Source organism: Bombina bombina, chromosome 4 (genome assembly GCF_027579735.1).
Source record: "Bombina bombina isolate aBomBom1 chromosome 4, aBomBom1.pri, whole genome shotgun sequence".
NCBI lineage: Eukaryota > Metazoa > Chordata > Amphibia > Anura > Bombinatoridae > Bombina > Bombina bombina.
Genome location: NC_069502.1, coordinates 118426293 through 118445077, shown reverse-complemented (window position 1 = coordinate 118445077; position 18785 = coordinate 118426293). Strand labels below are relative to the sequence as shown.

Here is an 18785-nt window from a genome sequence, read left to right as displayed (position 1 = left end):
TGGAAACACAAAACACAGACACCGGCAGAAAACCTCAGAAAAACTTGCTGAGGTGCATACCCAGATATTGCAGCATTCTGAAAAACGTCATGTTCCTAACGACATGAACAACAACAAGCAGAATGAAAAAAAATATATCTGAAGCGCTCTCCGCCCTAAAACAAACACAAATGACTTTATAGCCCGGTAAGCAGCCCTATCTAAAAAAAAACCTCTCCATGCCTATAACAGAGGAGCCGTTGCAGTCTAGGTCGTCACAAGCTCCGCCCGTCGTGGGCGTACTACTCTAATCCTTCTCCTTAGAGACTGCATAGAATGTGCGACAGAGAAAAAAAGGGCGCAAAAATGAAATCCCCGCCCATCATGGGCGTAACAAAGCATGCTCTCCTGGTCGCCATTTTTATGCTCTAAAAATAGGATACAGGGAGATGTAAACAAAACCCTCATGAGTCTGTAAACACCATAACAAGCAATAAAATGTGTATAAGCCTCTTGTTATACCACTAGAGTCTGAAGCTGATAATATCATTAAACAGTAAGATAAGATCCCAAAGGTTTTATCCATCACCGTTACAGGACATAACCCATGTGGCTCCAGCCCAGATTAAGAGTCCCCAAAAGCCACTCTCCTTAGCCCCAGTGCCTGCAATAAACATTTGCAACCTAACTAGAATTATCTTATATAGTTAGGTACTAAACCTCCAACAAAAAAACAGAGCAAGACGTCATAGTAGGAGCCCTCTTATAATATAGCCCCTGTACGTGACTCCCACCTCATCGCCATAATTCTGTGAATGTTAGGCTAACGTTGGGTGGGACATAGTAATGAGGGGAGACCTAATAAAGGATCATTACCCCACTATGAAATATGTAATTAATTTTCCCTCCCTGACCTAGGGAAGATATGCAGTAGTTTCTGAGGTAGCCAGTGTCCCAGAAAGTAAAAGACTGCACTTACCTCAGTGCTGATCAACAGCATGAGATGTCCCACAGGATCAAGAGGTCTTCTCCCTCCAGCAGCACTGTGGACACAAAGGGGCCTTAGTTAATATCTGCTAAGACCATCAGTATACAAAGGGCAGCACTAGTATGGGAGGGAGGCACAGTGAGGGTAAAACCCCACCAGTTCCCATTGCCTTAAAGCCACCTGTAGCTCTACTCTAGAGGCTGACAAGGAATACGGCTACACCCTATAGAAAAATGGCACTTTGGAACCATTTTAAAAATAATAAACTCTTGATTGAAGAATCTAAACTAACACCTCACTTTACCTCTTCCTATCACTAACAAAGGCAAAGAGAATGACTGGAGTGGGAGGGAAGGGAGGAGCTATATATACAGCTCTGCTGTGGTGCTCTTTGCCTCCTCCTGTTAACCAGGAAGTGATATCCCATAAGTAAGGATGAAATCCGTGGACTCATTGTATCTTGTAAAAGAAATATATATATATCACACTTATATGAGCATGTTGGTCATTCCGTGCCCAAACCATGGGCATTAATATGAAGTTGCCCCCCCCCCCCCCCATCGGCAACTACAACAACCAGAACTCTTCTAGGATGGCTTTACACAAGATTTTAAAGGGTGTCTGTGAGAATGTGTGCCCATTCGCCCAAAAGAACATTTGTGAGGTCAGGCACTGATGTTGGATGATAAGGTCTAGCCTGCAATCAGAGTTCCTTCCAATTCATCACAAAAGTGTTCAACTGAGTTGGGGGTCAGGGCTTTGTAGAGTTCACTTGAGTTCCTCCACACTAAAATCATCAAACCATGTGTTCATGGACCTCACTATATACACAGGGCAGTGTCATGCTGAAACAGGAAAGAACCTTCCCCAAACTCCTGTAACAAAGTCGAAAGCACAATTGTCTAAAATGTCTTTGTATCTTGTAACATTAAGATGAAACCTACATCGGAAAAATGGGGCCTAGCCAAAACCCTGAAAAATAGCCCCAGAACATTATCCCTCCTCCACCAAACAGAAGGCACTATGCATTCTGGAAGGTTACTACTCCAGACTGACAGATAGTAAAGCATGATTCATCACTCCAGATAACCGCAGGGGATTTCCTTGTGCAATGATAAAAGCGGTCATTCAGGGGTCCACTTGTCAAAAGATGGGTAGACAAGTTCTTTAGCTGAGAACCTTGTCCTCCCATCAATTCTTAAATGAAGTCCTATTCTAGTGTTAAGCGGACACAGCCAGACAGCTAAATCAGCAGTTGCAATCGCACAACCCAGTACACAAACATAATATATACACATTATAGCCACTAAATAAGCACCAGGGTTAACACGCTTTTTTTTTCTCTTCCTGTAGTAGCCAAAAATAAACAACTTAGCAAAACTACTAAAAATAATGAGGTCTGCTTACCTTAACAAAATTGTCTGGAAAGGCACCTCGTTTTCCATTAATTTCACCTTCTAGCCAGCCTTCCTCTTCTAACTTTTTCACATTCTTGATGATGTCACCTACTCGCATTGTTAGTTCATCCTCATGTACTGCGTCGTAGTCATACTCCACAATGTATTCAACTGGATAGAAAAATTAAAAGGGTTTTATTTTACTATTTATTTTAGTACTATTAAAATTGGAAACAGCAATATAAAATGTACCCCAACAAGCAATTAGACTACAGAAAGAGCTTGCAGAATAACATGTTAAAAGGGTCATGAAACCCAAAATTGTTCTTTTATGATTCAGATATAATATACATTTTTAAAAATCTTTTCAATTTATTATTATTAATATTGCTTCATTTTTCTGGAATCCTATATTGCAGGTGCAGCAATATACTTCTGGGAACTAGCTGAACAAATGGGTAAACCAATGGCTAGAGGATTATAGCTTAGCCTACATAGAAATGCTTTTTAACAAAGGAAGAGAACTAAGCAAATCGGATAACAGAAGTAAGTTGGAAAGTTGTTAGAAAACTATATGCTCTATCTGAATTGTAAAAGAAAAACATTGGGTTTCATGTCCTTTTAAGATCTGAGTGTTTATCTTTAACATCCAGCACATTTAAAATATATATATATCTACTGTTATGAAATCTGTAAATCAGAAGATAAATAAATGATGAACATTACTATTTAAATACGTTAAAAAAAAACAAAAAAAAACAGAATTTATGTTTACCTGATAAATTACTTTCTCCAACGGTGTGTCCGGTCCACGGCGTCATCCTTACTTGTGGGATATTCTCTTCCCCAACAGGAAATGGCAAAGAGCCCAGCAAAGCTGGTCACATGATCCCTCCTAGGCTCCGCCTACCCCAGTCATTCGACCGACGTTAAGGAGGAATATTTGCATAGGAGAAACCATATGATACCGTGGTGACTGTAGTTAAAGAAAATAAATTATCAGACCTGATTAAAAAACCAGGGCGGGCCGTGGACCGGACACACCGTTGGATAAAGTAATTTATGTGGTAAACTTAAATTCTGTTTTCTCCAACATAGGTGTGTCCGGTCCACGGCGTCATCCTTACTTGTGGGAACCAATACCAAAGCTTTAGGACACGGATGAAGGGAGGGAGCAAATCAGGTCGCCTAAATGGAAGGCACCACGGCTTGCAAAACCTTTCTCCCAAAAATAGCCTCAGAAGAAGCAAAAGTATCAAACTTGTAAAATTTGGTAAAAGTGTGCAGTGAAGACCAAGTCGCTGCCCTACATATCTGATCAACAGAAGCCTCGTTCTTGAAGGCCCATGTGGAAGCCACAGCCCTAGTGGAATGAGCTGTGATTCTTTCAGGAGGCTGCCGTCCGGCAGTCACATAAGCCAATCTGATGATGCTTTTAATCCAAAAAGAGAGAGAGGTAGAAGTTGCTTTTTGACCTCTCTTTTTACCAGAATAAACAACAAACAAGGAAGATGTTTGTCTAAAATCCTTTGTAGCATCTAAATAGAATTTTAGAGCGCGAACAACATCCAAATTGTGCAACAAACGTTCCTTCTTCGAAACTGGTTTCGGACACAAAGAAGGTACGACTATCTCCTGGTTAATGTTTTTGTTAGAAACAACTTTTGGAAGAAAACCAGGTTTAGTACGTAAAACCACCTTATCTGCATGGAACACCAGATAAGGAGGAGAACACTGCAGAGCAGATAATTCTGAAACTCTTCTAGCAGAAGAAATTGCAACCAAAAACAAAACTTTCCAAGATAATAACTTAATATCAACGGAATGTAAGGGTTCAAACGGAACCCCCTGAAGAACTGAAAGAACTAAGTTGAGACTCCAAGGAGGAGTCAAAGGTTTGTAAACAGGCTTGATTCTAACCAGAGCCTGAACAAAGGCTTGAACATCTGGCACAGCTGCCAGCTTTTTGTGAAGTAACACAGACAAGGCAGAAATCTGTCCCTTCAAGGAACTTGCAGATAATCCTTTCTCCAATCCTTCTTGAAGAAAGGATAGAATCTTAGGAATCTTTACCTTGTCCCAAGGGAATCCTTTAGATTCACACCAACAGATATATTTTTTCCATATTTTGTGGTAAATTTTTCTAGTTACAGGCTTTCTGGCCTGAACAAGAGTATCAATAACAGAATCTGAGAACCCTCGTTTTGATAAGATCAAGCGTTCAATCTCCAAGCAGTCAGCTGGAGTGAGATCAGATTCGGATGTTCGAACGGACCTTGAACAAGAAGGTCTCGTCTCAAAGGTAGCTTCCATGGTGGAGCCGATGACATATTCACCAGATCTGCATACCAAGTCCTGCGTGGCCACGCAGGAGCTATCAAGATCACCGACGCCCTCTCTTGATTGATCCTGGCTACCAGCCTGGGGATGAGAGTAAACGGCGGGAATACATAAGCTAGTTTGAAGGTCCAAGGTGCTACTAGTGCATCTACTAGAGTCGCCTTGGGATCCCTGGATCTGGACCCGTAGCAAGGAACCTTGAAGTTCTGACGAGAGGCCATCAGATCCATGTCTGGAATGCCCCACAGTTGAGTAATTTGGGCAAAGATTTCCGGATGGAGTTCCCACTCCCCCGGATGTAATGTCTGACGACTCAGAAAATCCGCTTCCCAATTTTCCACTCCTGGGATGTGGATTGCAGATAGGTGGCAGGAGTGAGTCTCCGCCCATTGAATGATTTTGGTCACTTCTTCCATCGCCAGGGAACTCCTTGTTCCCCCCTGATGGTTGATGTACGCAACAGTCGTCATGTTGTCTGATTGAAACCGTATGAACTTGGCCTTTGCTAGCTGAGGCCAAGCCTTGAGAGCATTGAATATCGCTCTCAGTTCCAGAATATTTATCGGTAGAAGAGATTCTTCCCGAGACCAAAGACCCTGAGCTTTCAGGGGTCCCCAGACCGCGCCCCAGCCCATCAGACTGGCGTCGGTCGTGACAATGACCCACTCTGGTCTGCGGAAGGTCATCCCTTGTGACAGGTTGTCCAGGGACAGCCACCAACGGAGTGAGTCTCTGGTCCTCTGATTTACTTGTATCTTCGGAGACAAGTCTGTATAGTCCCCATTCCACTGACTGAGCATGCACAGTTGTAATGGTCTTAGATGAATGCGCGCAAAAGGAACTATGTCCATTGCCGCTACCATCAAACCTATTACTTCCATGCACTGCGCTATGGAAGGAAGAGGAACGGAATGAAGTGTTTGACAAGAGTTTAGAAGTTTTGTTTTTCTGGCCTCTGTCAGAAAAATCCTCATTTCTAAGGAGTCTATTATTGTTCCCAAGAAGGGAACCCTTGTCGACGGAGATAGAGAACTCTTTTCCACGTTCACTTTCCATCCGTGAGATCTGAGAAAGGCCAGGACTATGTCCGTGTGAGCCTTTGCTTGAGGAAGGGACGACGCTTGAATCAGAATGTCGTCCAAGTAAGGAACTACTGCAATGCCCCTTGGTCTTAGTACCGCTAGAAGGGACCCTAGTACCTTTGTGAAAATCCTTGGAGCAGTGGCTAATCCGAATGGAAGCGCCACGAACTGGTAATGCTTGTCCAGGAATGCGAACCTTAGGAACCGATGATGTTCCTTGTGGATAGGAATATGTAGATACGCATCCTTTAAATCCACCGTGGTCATGAATTGACCTTCCTGGATGGAAGGAAGAATTGTTAGAATGGTTTCCATTTTGAACGATGGAACCTTGAGAAACTTGTTTAAGATCTTGAGATCTAAGATTGGTCTGAACGTTCCCTCTTTTTTGGGAACTATGAACAGATTGGAGTAGAACCCCATCCCTTGTTCTCCTAATGGAACAGGATGAATCACTCCCATTTTTAACAGGTCTTCTACACAATGTAAGAATGCCTGTCTCTTTATATGGTCTGAACAATTGAGACCTGTGGAACCTCCCCCTTGGGGGAAGCCCCTTGAATTCCAGAAGATAACCTTGGGAGACTATTTCTAGTGCCCAAGGATCCAGAACATCTCTTGCCCAAGCCTGAGCAAAGAGAGAGAGTCTGCCCCCCACCAGATCCGGTCCCGGATCGGGGGGCCAACATTTCATGCTGTCTTGGTAGCAGTGGCAGGTTTCTTGGCCTGCTTTCCCTTGTTCCAGCCTTGCATTGGTCTCCAGGCTGGCTTGGCTTGAGAAGTATTACCCTCTTGCTTAGAGGACGTAGCACTTGGGGCTGGTCCGTTTCTACGAAAGGGACGAAAATTAGGTTTATTTTTGGCCTTGAAAGACCTATCCTGAGGAAGGGCGTGGCCCTTACCCCCAGTGATATCAGAGATAATCTCTTTCAAGTCAGGGCCAAACAGCGTTTTCCCCTTGAAAGGAATGTTAAGTAGTTTGTTCTTGGAAGACGCATCCGCTGACCAAGATTTCAACCAAAGCGCTCTGCGCGCCACAATAGCAAACCCAGAATTTTTCGCCGCTAACCTAGCCAATTGCAAAGTGGCGTCTAGGGTGAAAGAATTGGCCAATTTGAGAGCACGGATTCTGTCCATAATCTCCTCATAAGGAGGAGAATCACTATCGATCGCCTTTACTAGCTCATCGAACCAGAAACACGCGGCTGTAGTGACAGGGACAATGCATGAAATTGGTTGTAGAAGGTAACCTTGCTGAACAAACATCTTTTTAAGCAAACCTTCTAATTTTTTATCCATAGGATCTTTGAAAGCACAACTATCTTCTATGGGTATAGTGGTGCATTTGTTTAAAGTAGAAACCGCTCCCTCGACCTTGGGGACTGTCTGCCATAAGTCCTTTCTGGGGTCGACCATAGGAAACAATTTTTTAAATATGGGGGGAGGGACGAAAGGTATACCGGGCCTTTCCCATTCTTTATTTACAATGTCCGCCACCCGCTTGGGTATAGGAAAAGCTTCTGGGAGCCCCGGGACCTCTAGGAACTTGTCCATTTTACATAGTTTCTCTGGGATGATCAAATTCTCACAATCATCCAGAGTGGATAATACCTCCTTAAGCAGAGCGCGGAGATGTTCCAACTTAAATTTAAATGTAATCACATCGGGTTCAGCTTGTTGAGAAATTTTCCCTGAATCTGAAATTTCTCCCTCAGACAAAACCTCCCTGGCCCCCTCAGACTGGTGTAGGGGCATTTCAGAACCATTATCATCAGCGTCCCCATGCTCTTCAGTATCTAAAACAGAGCAGTCGCGCTTGCGCTGATAAGTGGGCATTTTGGCTAAAATGTTTTTGATAGAATTATCCATTACAGCCGTTAATTGTTGCATAGTAAGGAGTATTGGCGCGCTAGATGTACTAGGGGCCTCCTGAGTGGGCAAGACTGGTGTAGACGAAGGAGGGAATGATGCAGTACCATGCTTACTCCCCTCACTTGAGGAATCATCTTGGGCATCATTTTCAGTGTCACATAAATCACATCTATTTAAATGAGAAGGAACCTTGGCTTCCCCACATTCAGAACACAGTCTATCTGGTAGTTCAGACATGTTAAACAGGCATAAACTTGATAACAAAGTACAAAAAACGTTTTAAAATAAAACCGTTACTGTCACTTTAAATTTTAAACTGAACACACTTTATTACTGCAATTGCGAAAAAGTATGAAGGAATTGTTCAAAATTCACCAAAATTTCACCACAGTGTCTTAAAGCCTTAAAAGTATTGCACACCAAATTTGGAAGCTTTAACCCTTAAAATAACGGAACCGGAGCCGTTTTTATCTTTAACCCCTTTACAGTCCCTGGTATCTGCTTTGCTGAGACCCAACCAAGCCCAAAGGGGAATACGATACCAAATGACGCCTTCAGAAAGTCTTTTCTATGTATCAGAGCTCCTCACACATGCGACTGCATGTCATGCTTCTCAAAAACAAGTGCGCAATACCGGCGCGAAAATGAGGCTCTGCCTATGATTAGGGAAAGCCCCTAGAGAATAAGGTGTCTAAAACAGTGCCTGCCGATATTATTTTACAAAAATACCCAGATTAAATGATTCCTCAAGGCTAAATATGTGTATATATGAATCGATTTAGCCCAGAAAATGTCTACAGTCTTAATAAGCCCTTGTGAAGCCCTTATTTACTGTCTGAATAAAAATGGCTTACCGGATCCCATAGGGAAAATGACAGCTTCCAGCATTACATCGTCTTGTTAGAATGTGTCATACCTCAAGCAGCAAAAGACTGCTCACTGTTCCCCCAACTGAAGTTAATTCCTCTCAACAGTCCTGTGTGGAACAGCCATGGATTTTAGTAACGGTTGCTAAAATCATTTTCCTCTTACAAACAGAAATCTTCATCTCTTTTCTGTTTCAGAGTAAATAGTACATACCAGCACTATTTTAAAATAACAAACTCTTGATTGAATAAAAAAACTACAGTTAAACACTAAAAAACTCTAAGCCATCTCCGTGGAGATGTTGCCTGTACAACGGCAAAGAGAATGACTGGGGTAGGCGGAGCCTAGGAGGGATCATGTGACCAGCTTTGCTGGGCTCTTTGCCATTTCCTGTTGGGGAAGAGAATATCCCACAAGTAAGGATGACGCCGTGGACCGGACACACCTATGTTGGAGAAAAACAGATTGCTGTACTGGTTCCAAGAGAAAGTACAACTGAATGTGCTATATTGGTGGAGAAAAAACTTGTATTAAGCACATGAACATACATTAAAAACATGGATGTAGGATTAATGTTTTTTTCAGGCTACAATATAAAAGTGTGACTTTCCAGATTAAAATTTCTTTTAATCTTAGATAATTTAAAGTAGAATATCCTTTTGCATGGATTTGTTACAAAACATTTTAAAACTCTGCAATTCACTGTCATTGTTATCCCAGCTTCTTTTCTTTAGAGAGACAATTTTTCTTTCATGACTGTTTGAATATACAATTTTAAACTTTAAAATGATCCAATTTGTGGGGGGCGGAGCCAACTATCGAGGAAACCAGATGTGTCTGTGAAGAGCTCCTGGCTCTTAAGTATTATAAGCACTGTTTATGGGAATCTAAAGTAATCTTTCCTATATCAAAAGGGGACATTCTCAAGCACCACATTACTGGAATCATTGGGAGCTCTCTGATGTTTTTTTTTTTGTGTTTTTGTATGAGATCCAGATATTAAGCTATGATGGAGGCCTGGGACGCATGGTGGCAAACAGCGGAGCAGCTCCTGCAGGATCATTTTGACTGCTTAGCGCAGGTTCTACACGAGTGCTGTGTTAATATAGGTGCAGGAGAGGACAAATCTATACAGCCAGCTGATGGACATGTGGCCCTCGCTCTGAATCCCACTGATCCGGTCACTTACCAGAGTGGTTGTGTTGCCTCATTGAGCCACGAGGTCTTGTGCAGCCATGTTGATTCTCCACAGCACAGAGATACTCATACCTACTGTTGCGAAGACTGGCTGGATTGTGATGCTGGGGCTGGGAACTGCGCTACCGCGGATCTTGCTTACCAGTCGGCTATTGACCCGACATACTACACGGGAGGTCTGATCTTGCTGCCGGACCTCCATTGCAACATAATGTGCGCAGCTTTTGTAGGTGGCGGCCATATTTGGGTTGCTTCCCCTCAGTTGTGTGATAGCAGCGCCGGGCGAGCTGTGACAGCGACATATACACGGGCTATGAATGTCCCAGGTTGGAGAGGCAGCGCTATAATAATGGATGGCTTTGGGGAGCAATTGGTTCAGGGTGAGAGACTTTCGTTTGCTTATATGCTACCCCTAACCTATTTTGAAGAGGGCTGAAGCGGATTATTAGTGAAGGCTGGTGCCAAGTCCCCTCCTGACTACCTGTTCTCTCACTGTCTACATAATTCATCGATACTCCGATAACTATGTTTCTAGTTCCATTTTTGTACTTATGCACCCTACAGACTATATAAGCTGGGAGTTGGAGTGCAGCAATGCGGACTGTATTCTCTATAGCCTTTTCTCTTTGGGCTTGTGAAAAATTGATTACTCCCTTATTTTCTACCATTTCACCAACAGAGGGAACACTTACTAAGGAAAAATGTTGTGCCATCCTCTCCAAATGAGTTGGACAAATATGACACTTGTCTTTTGTTTATTATAGTTATATTTAGCTCACATCAATTGTTTGCATTAGTATTAATTTGCTTTCTTATATTGGTATACCGCACTCTCTCTCAGAGGCACCTAAGGGTTACTCAGATCAGATGTTCTTACACCTACTAACAGAAGTCCTGACTAAATACTATGCTGTGTGTGTCTACTTCAGATGGTATACTGATGTTCCATTTTCAATGCTTATTGATAAATTAACATAGGTTATCATTTCTTCGGGGAGTGATGGCAAGTTATTCTCTCACAAAGTGTGCTCTCTATATTAGTTCTGTGTTGAAACTGTTTGTAATACCTTTTTCCATTTTATGTCTCATCCCTTTAACATTACTCCTAGCACATTTATAATATAATCTTATGTGACTGAGCATTTAAGTATTTTACCGATATAGCTGAACTATATATTTGTTTTGCCTGTAGTGCCGCATATACTGAACCACTGTGCTGTGGTTGTCTTGCCAGAGGTTGCCTTAGTTAATAATGTTCGTTCTATTTTTGTAATGCTTAGCTAAACAGTTAACGCCTCATATCAAGCAAGTCCTAAGATTCTATAGAAAGGTAGAAAAACTAACTGCCTATTCACTATATATTAAGGAAAGGGGGTAACTAACTTATAGCTGTCTCTGCTAATTTCCACAATGAGAATGGTTATTCTGTTCTTCACAGATCAGTTAGCACATAAGATTAATACATTGTTGCTTAGTTAAACTATTATTATTTTTAATGTTTTATCATCTGGTTTTCAAGTGATATGTGTGGCTTTGCAGCATGATAGTCCCCTACTCTTTAGCATGCTGGCCTGTTGTTGGATATAGGGCCCATATCCAACTGACAGGGATATTATGAGGTGGTGCTGCCACAAAAGCCGATTTATGCCTCTATTCTATATCTTTATGGAGACAGTACTGAAGTGATAGCTTTTTTATTTTAAACTGTTTAGCCTACTGTATGTATGCTGTTCTATCTCCCCGATGTCACATATTATCTTAAGGCCTCGTAATGACTTGCCCAACCTTTAGCTTTTCCGCGAAGATTAACCTATCACTCTGCATTTCATAAAACTAGCTCCCAGTCCCAAAACTCCTACCGCTCTTTAAGTCTGCTCCACAGTGATTTTGATCACCTTACAATTCATTGAGTTCTATATTTAGTAGAATAGGCTAAACTTTTTTCAGTGGCACAGTCCCCCCAGCAAATCTTTTTCCCCCTAGATGTAAAGGAATTTCTATATCCCACAATTCTTAAAAAATCAGTGCTTTTCTCTCCCCCTTAGTAAAAGGATTATCACTTCCTCCCTAACCCACAATGAGCCTTTCGGCTCATAGGCTACATATTCTTCGTAACTTAACTCACTTTATCACCTCCCCCCCCCCCCCCCCCTCATTTTATAGTATTCAGGTCCTGTGTGATTAGACCAGATACTTAACTCGCGGTTCCCTTGTGAATAACCGCAATTGTCAATAATAAGATGTATATGGAAAACCCGAGCATATAAATAGCTATGCTTTCTATCTTTAATATTGTCATTCCCATAGCAATATAGAGCTATATAAACCATTTTATTAAAAGGGTAGAAAACAAACAAATACTCTTTAATGATATATATCATATCCGCCTTTGACTTTATTAGATGTTTAGTTATATAACTGTCAGACGCTCTTTTGTTGGTGCAATTGAGTATGTTACTTTATATGTCATAACTTTTATCTTATTAGACCAATGATATGTCTTTATCTTTTCGCACCGAGTCAACATTTCTAGTTTGTGTGTTTAATTTGCCATAAGACAAATCTCAGAATATAATTACATCTATTTGACAGTTATGATGGTATAATAGCTGTAACAAGACAGGTGATACGACTGATTTTTCTTCATCGTTTCAGATATTGTATGTCTTGCGTGTCTTGAATAAGTGTCATTTATATTTGTAGATTATTTCCTAGCTGGAAAAAATTAGGAAATATGAGGTTGAGTGTATCCATTTTTATTTTATTTTTTTGGAAGGCCTGAATTCCTCTGCGAGGTTTTAGGCATGATTTTGTATTCTCATCGTAATGTATGATGTGATTCTTTTCTTATGTTATGTATTATGCATTTAACCTCAATAAAAAAGTATTTAAAAAAAAAAAAATGATCCAATTTGTTTCATTCTCTTGATATCCTTTGTTGAAGAAACATCAATCAACATGGGTGAGACAATAACATGATGCATATACAGAATGTGCAGCCACCAATCTCCTGAGTCTACTTATACTTTTTAACAAAGGATACAAAAAGAAACAAATTAAAAAATAGAAATGGTAAAGTTTTTTCAAGAGGCGTTCAAAGGACTACAAAACAATAGTTATTTTTCACACACAAAAAAAAAAGATATTTTGAATAGAGTGAATAATTTATGATACATAAATACAAAATGTATGTCCCCTTAACACTGCTGTATTCCACAGTGTCATTGGCTGCATACTCCAGGGACCCATTTATAATTGTTCCTAAATGGCCTCAGCAGAGAAGGAACGTTATTATAGAAAGTAAAATACTATTAAAAAAAAAAAAAAAGGGAGGGCTGTCTGGTGACCGTCTCCCATAGAAATAATCAGAGTTCTCTGCTTTGTAAAGTTTGCATTGGAGACCCAACCATAAAGGGAGAACCCAGCGAATGTTCAAACTATAAATATTACACATAATACAAATCAAATTACGCCATTATCAGTGCACTGTACCTATAAATAGTTCTCATATGCATAGGTTTTCCTTTCAGAGTCATTAGTGTTTTAAATATTTTGATAAAAGCTCGCCACGTTTTAATTTGTGAGAAAAACCAGGGCAAAAAAGTTTACAGAATAACGCTGGTATTTGAGAGAAAATTTTATCTACACCCATGAAATGCCCATGTTCATCCCATTTTATGAAAAAAAAACAATTACGCTTTGTATTTTGCACTTATGACCCCCAGTGCAGAACATACTGCGATGTGCGATCTCATCGCAGGAAATCTACAGATTCTGCAGAATATTTTTTTTTTGCCTGCACTTTTAATTTCCATTCTCTCTCAATGTAAATATTTACTACATTCCTCTCTCTTCAATTTCCACCCCCTTCCTGAACTCCAGTGTGGTACAGGGTAATAGCCCATTGCAGAAAAAGTAAGTTAGGGCTTAACAAATTTATTCTAGGAGCCAGATTTTTTTTTGTTTTTTGTTGTTCTTTAATGTGTGTGTGTATGTGTGTGTGTGTTTGTATGTGTGTGGATGTATCCATCTATCGATATATATATTTAGTTATGGTAAAGTCCAGCACCAATTTCCTTTAGGTAGATGGGTGCAAGCTGCCTCTGTCGCACCCAGACAGGTCTTAATAAAAAAATAGAATTGGCTACAGCACTCCAAAATTCTTTTTATAATTTTATTACAAGCAGTGAAACATAGGCGATGTTTCGGGCTTCTGCCCTTTCTCAAGCCAAGTGATTAAAGTGAATGTAAATTTTGATGCTAAAGTGCCCGGTTTTTAAAACTTTGATTAAAAACAGGGGCACTTTAATTCATCAAAATTTACATTTCACTCCTGTTGTGACAAAAAAACTTACCTTTTAAACATCACAGCAGATGCTGCTTCCTCCGGTCTCACAAGCCATTTCTGATGTCAGAAATGATTGATAGGTCATCCTCCAATCACAGATTCCCCCCGGGGATTCAGTGTCTGATTCACTGCTGTGATTGGATGAAGCCGGATACCTCATTTTAGACCCAGGAAGAGGCTTTGAAACGGGTGGAGGAAGCTGGACCTGCTGTGAAGATTAAAAAGTAAGTTTATTTTCACAACAGGAGTGAAATGAAAATTTTTATGAATTAAAGTGCCCCTGTTTTTAATCAAAGTTTTAAAAACCGAGCACTTAGCATCAACATTTACATTCACTTTAACACATAATTCAAACTGATCTTTTATAGGCTGTGCATGTGACAAAATACAGGTGTGGTGTGTTACAATATTTGAATGTTTAAATTTTTAAAGGAACAGTACCTGTTACAACATTAACACATTTTCTTCATTTCTTTGAATAACATTCATAAAATTGTTTATCTTTGTGATCATGTCTATCAAGAAAAACTACATTTTATAAGTATATAATATAAATCATTTTAAAACCGAATTATGTATAGTTATTTGTCAGTGCATATAGTGAAGTGCTAAAATAGTGAATAACATTTATTGTGGTACTATTTATTTTAACTAACAAATAACTTATAACCTTATAAGACATGCTAATTTCATGATGGATGTTAAAGGGGACAACATTATTAGCAACTACAGCTTATCATGGCTAAATATATATTAATGAACAATATTATAGTTCATTTGTAAAAGTTAAAACCTGTGTAGATTACAGTAATCATTTTGTTTCAATCTTGATTTTCATAATCTGATCATATTTTGTAGGTTATGTATTCGTTTCCTAAATTCCTTATGTCTTATGTAAATCTTGATCTAGATTATAGGAAAAACATAATTTATGTAAGAACTTACCTGATAAATTCATTTCTTTCATATTGGCAAGAGTCCATGAGCTAGTGACGTATGGGATATACATTCCTACCAGGAGGGGCAAAGTTTCCCAAACCTCAAAATGCCTATAAATACACCCCTCACCACACCCACAATTCAGTTTAACGAATAGCCAAGAAGTGGGGTGATAAGAAAGGAGCGAAAGCATCAAACAAGGAATTGGAATAATTGTGCTTTATGCAAAAAAATCATAACCACCATAAAAAAGGGTGGGCCTCATGGACTCTTGCCAATATGAAAGAAATGAATTTATTAGAGAAGTTCTTACATAAATTATGTTTTCTTTCATGTAATTGGCAAGAGTCCATGAGCTAGTGACGTATGGGATAGCAGATACCCAAGATGTGGAACTTCCACGCAAGAGTCACTAGAGGGGGAGGGATAAAATAAAGACAGCCAATTCCGCTGAAAAAATAATCCACAACCCAAATCAAAAAAATTGAAATAATAAGCAGAAGAATCAAACTGAAACAGCTGCCTGAAGTACTTTTCTACCAAAAACCGCTTCTGAAGAAGAAAAGACATCAAAATGGTAGAATTTAGTAAAAGTATGCAAAGAAGACCAAGTTGCTGCTTTGCAAATCTGATCAACAGAAGCTTCATTCCTAAAAGCCCAGGAAGTAGAAACTGACCAAGTAGAATAAGCCGTAATCCTTTGAGGCGGGATTTACCCGACACTACATAAGCATGATGAATCAAAGACTTTAACCAAGACGCCAAAGAAATGGCAGAAGCCTTCTGACCTTTCCTGGAACCAGAAAAGATAACAAATAGACCAGAAGTCTTTCTGAAATCTTTAGTAGCTTCAACATAATATTTCAAAGCTCTTACTACATCCAAAGAATGTAAAGATCTCTCCAGAGAATTCTTAGGATTAGGACACAATGAAGGGACAACAATTTCTCTACTAATGTTGTTAGAATTCACAACTTTAGGTAAAAATTTAAATGAAGACTGCAACACCGCCTTATCCTGATGAAAAACCAGAAAAGGAGATTCACAAGAAAGAGCAGATAACTCAAACTCTTCTAGCAGAAAAGATGGCCAAAAGGAACAAAACTTTCCAAGAAAGTAATTTAATATCCAGAGAATGCATAGGTTCAAACGGAGGAGCCTGTAAAGCCCTCAGAACCAAATTAAGACTCCAAGGAGGAGAGATTGACTTAATGACAGGCTTGATACGAACCAAAGCCTGTACAAAACAATGAATATCAGGATGATTAGCAATCTTTCTGTGAAAAAGAACAGAAAGAGCAGAGATTTGTCCTTTCAAGGAACTTGCAGACAAACCCTTATCCAAACCATCCTGAAGAAACTGTAAAATTCTAGGAATTCTAAAAGAATACCAAGAGAATTTATGAGAACACCACCAAGAAATGTAAGTCTTCCAGACTCGGTAATAAATCTTTCTAGACACAGATTTACGAGCCTGTAACATAGTATTAATCACTGAGTCAGAGAAAACTCTATGACTAAGTATCAAGCGTTAAATCTCCATACCTTCAAATTTAATGATTTGAGATCCTGATGGAAAAAACATAATTTATGCTTACCTGATAAATTTATTTCTCTTGTAGTGTATCCAGTCCACGGATCATCCATTACTTGTGGGATATTCTCCTTCCCAACAGGAAGTTGCAAGAGGATCACCCACAGCAGAGCTGCTATATAGCTCCTCCCCTCACTGCCATATCCAGTCATTCGACCGAAACAAGACGAGAAAGGAGAAACCATAGGGTGCAGTGGTGACTGTAGTTTAATTAAAATTTAGACCTGCCTTAAAAGGACAGGGCGGGCCGTGGACTGGATACACTACAAGAGAAATAAATTTATCAGGTAAGCATAAATGATGTTTTCTCTTGTTAAGTGTATCCAGTCCACGGATAATCCATTACTTGTGGGATACCAATACCAAAGCTAAAGTACACGGATGATGGGAGGGACAAGGCAGGAACCTAAACGGAAGGAACCACTGCCTGTAGAACCTTTCTCCCAAAAACAGCCTCCGAAGAAGCAAAAGTGTCAAATTTGTAAAATTTTGAAAAGGTGTGAAGCGAAGACCAAGTCGCAGCCTTGCAAATCTGTTCAACAGAGGCCTCATTTTTAAAGGCCCAGGTGGAAGCCACAGCTCTTGTAGAATGAGCTGTAATCATTTCAGGGGGCTGCTATCCAGCAGTCTCATAGGCTAAGCGTATTATGCTCCGAAGCCAAAAGGAGAGAGAGGTTGCCGAAGCTTTGTGACCTCTCCTCTGTCCAGAGTAAACGACAAACAGGGCAGATGTTTGACGAAAATCTTTAGTAGCCTGTAAGTAAAACTTCAAGGCACGGACTATGTCCAGATTATGCAAAAGACGTTCCTTCTTTGAAGAAGGATTAGGACACAATGATGGAACAACAATCTCTTGATTGATATTCCTGTTAGAAACCACCTTAGGTAAAAACCCAGGTTTGGTACGCAGAACTACCTTGTCTGAATGAAAAATCAGATAAGGAGAATCACAATGTAAGGCTGATAACTCAGAGACTCTTCGAGCCGAGGAAATGGCCATCAAAAACAGAACTTTCCAAGATAAAAGTTTAATATCAATGGAATGAAGGGGTTCAAACGGAACTCCCTGAAGAACTTTAAGAACCAAGTATAAGCTCCACGGGGGAGCAACAGTTTTAAACACAGGCTTAATCCTAACCAAAGCCTGACAAAATGCCTGGACGTCTGGAACTTCTGCCAGACGCTTGAGCAAAAGAATAGACAGAGCAGAGATCTGTCCTTTTAAAGAACTAGCTGATAAGCCTTTGTCCAAACCCTCTTGGAGAAAGGACAATATCCTAGGAATCCTAACCTTACTCCATGAGTAACTCTTGGATTCACACCAATAAAGATATTTACTCCATATCTTATGGTAGATTTTCCTGGTGACAGGCTTCCGAGCCTGTATTAAGGTATCAATGACTGACTCGGAGAAGCCACGACTTGATAGAATCAAGCGTTCAATCTCCATGCAGTCAGTCTCAGAGAAATTAGATTTGGATGATTGAAAGGACCTTGTATTAGAAGGTCCTGCCTCAGAGGCAGAGTCCATGGTGGAAGAGATGACATGTCCACTAGGTCTGCATACCAGGTCCTGCGTGGCCACGCAGGCGCTATCAGAATCACAGATGCTCTCTCCTGTTTGATTTTGGCAATCAGTCGAGGGAGCAGAGGAAACGGTGGAAACACATAGGCCAGGTTGAAGAACCAAGGAGCTGCTAGAGCATCTATCAGCGTTGCTCCCAGGTCCCTGGACCTGGATCCGTAACAAGGAAGTTTGGCATTCTGGGGAGACGCCATGAGATCCAGTTCTGGTTTGCCCCAATGATGGACCAGTTGAGCAAACACCTCCGGATGGAGTTCCCACTCCCCCGGATGAAAAGTCTGACGACTTAGAAAATCCGCCTCCCAGTTCTCTACGCCTGGGATGTGGATCGCTGACAGGTGGCAAGAGTGAGACTCTGCCCAGCGAATTATCTTTGAGACTTCTAACATCGCTAGGGAACTCCTGGTTCCCCCTTGATGGTTGATGTAAGCCACAGTCGTGATGTTGTCCGACTGAAATCTGATGAACCTCAGTGTTGCTAACTGAGGCCAAGCTAGAAGAGCATTCAATATTGCTCTTAACTCCAGAATATTTATTGGGAGGAGTTTCTCCTCCTGAGTCCACGATCCCTGAGCCTTCAGGGAGTTCCAGACTGCG

General features: G+C 40.5%; 1 protein-coding gene across 1 annotated transcript in view; it reads right to left on the bottom strand.

Moving 5' to 3' along the window:
* Positions 1 to 18785, bottom strand: part of CD2AP (CD2 associated protein) — a gene marked incomplete at its 3' end in the record, with an annotated part of 687573 nt that overhangs the window by 587884 nt on the left and 80904 nt on the right. The window contains 1 exon segment of the mRNA XM_053709615.1: positions 2375 to 2535. Coding sequence (XP_053565590.1) covers positions 2375 to 2535 — 161 coding nt within the window.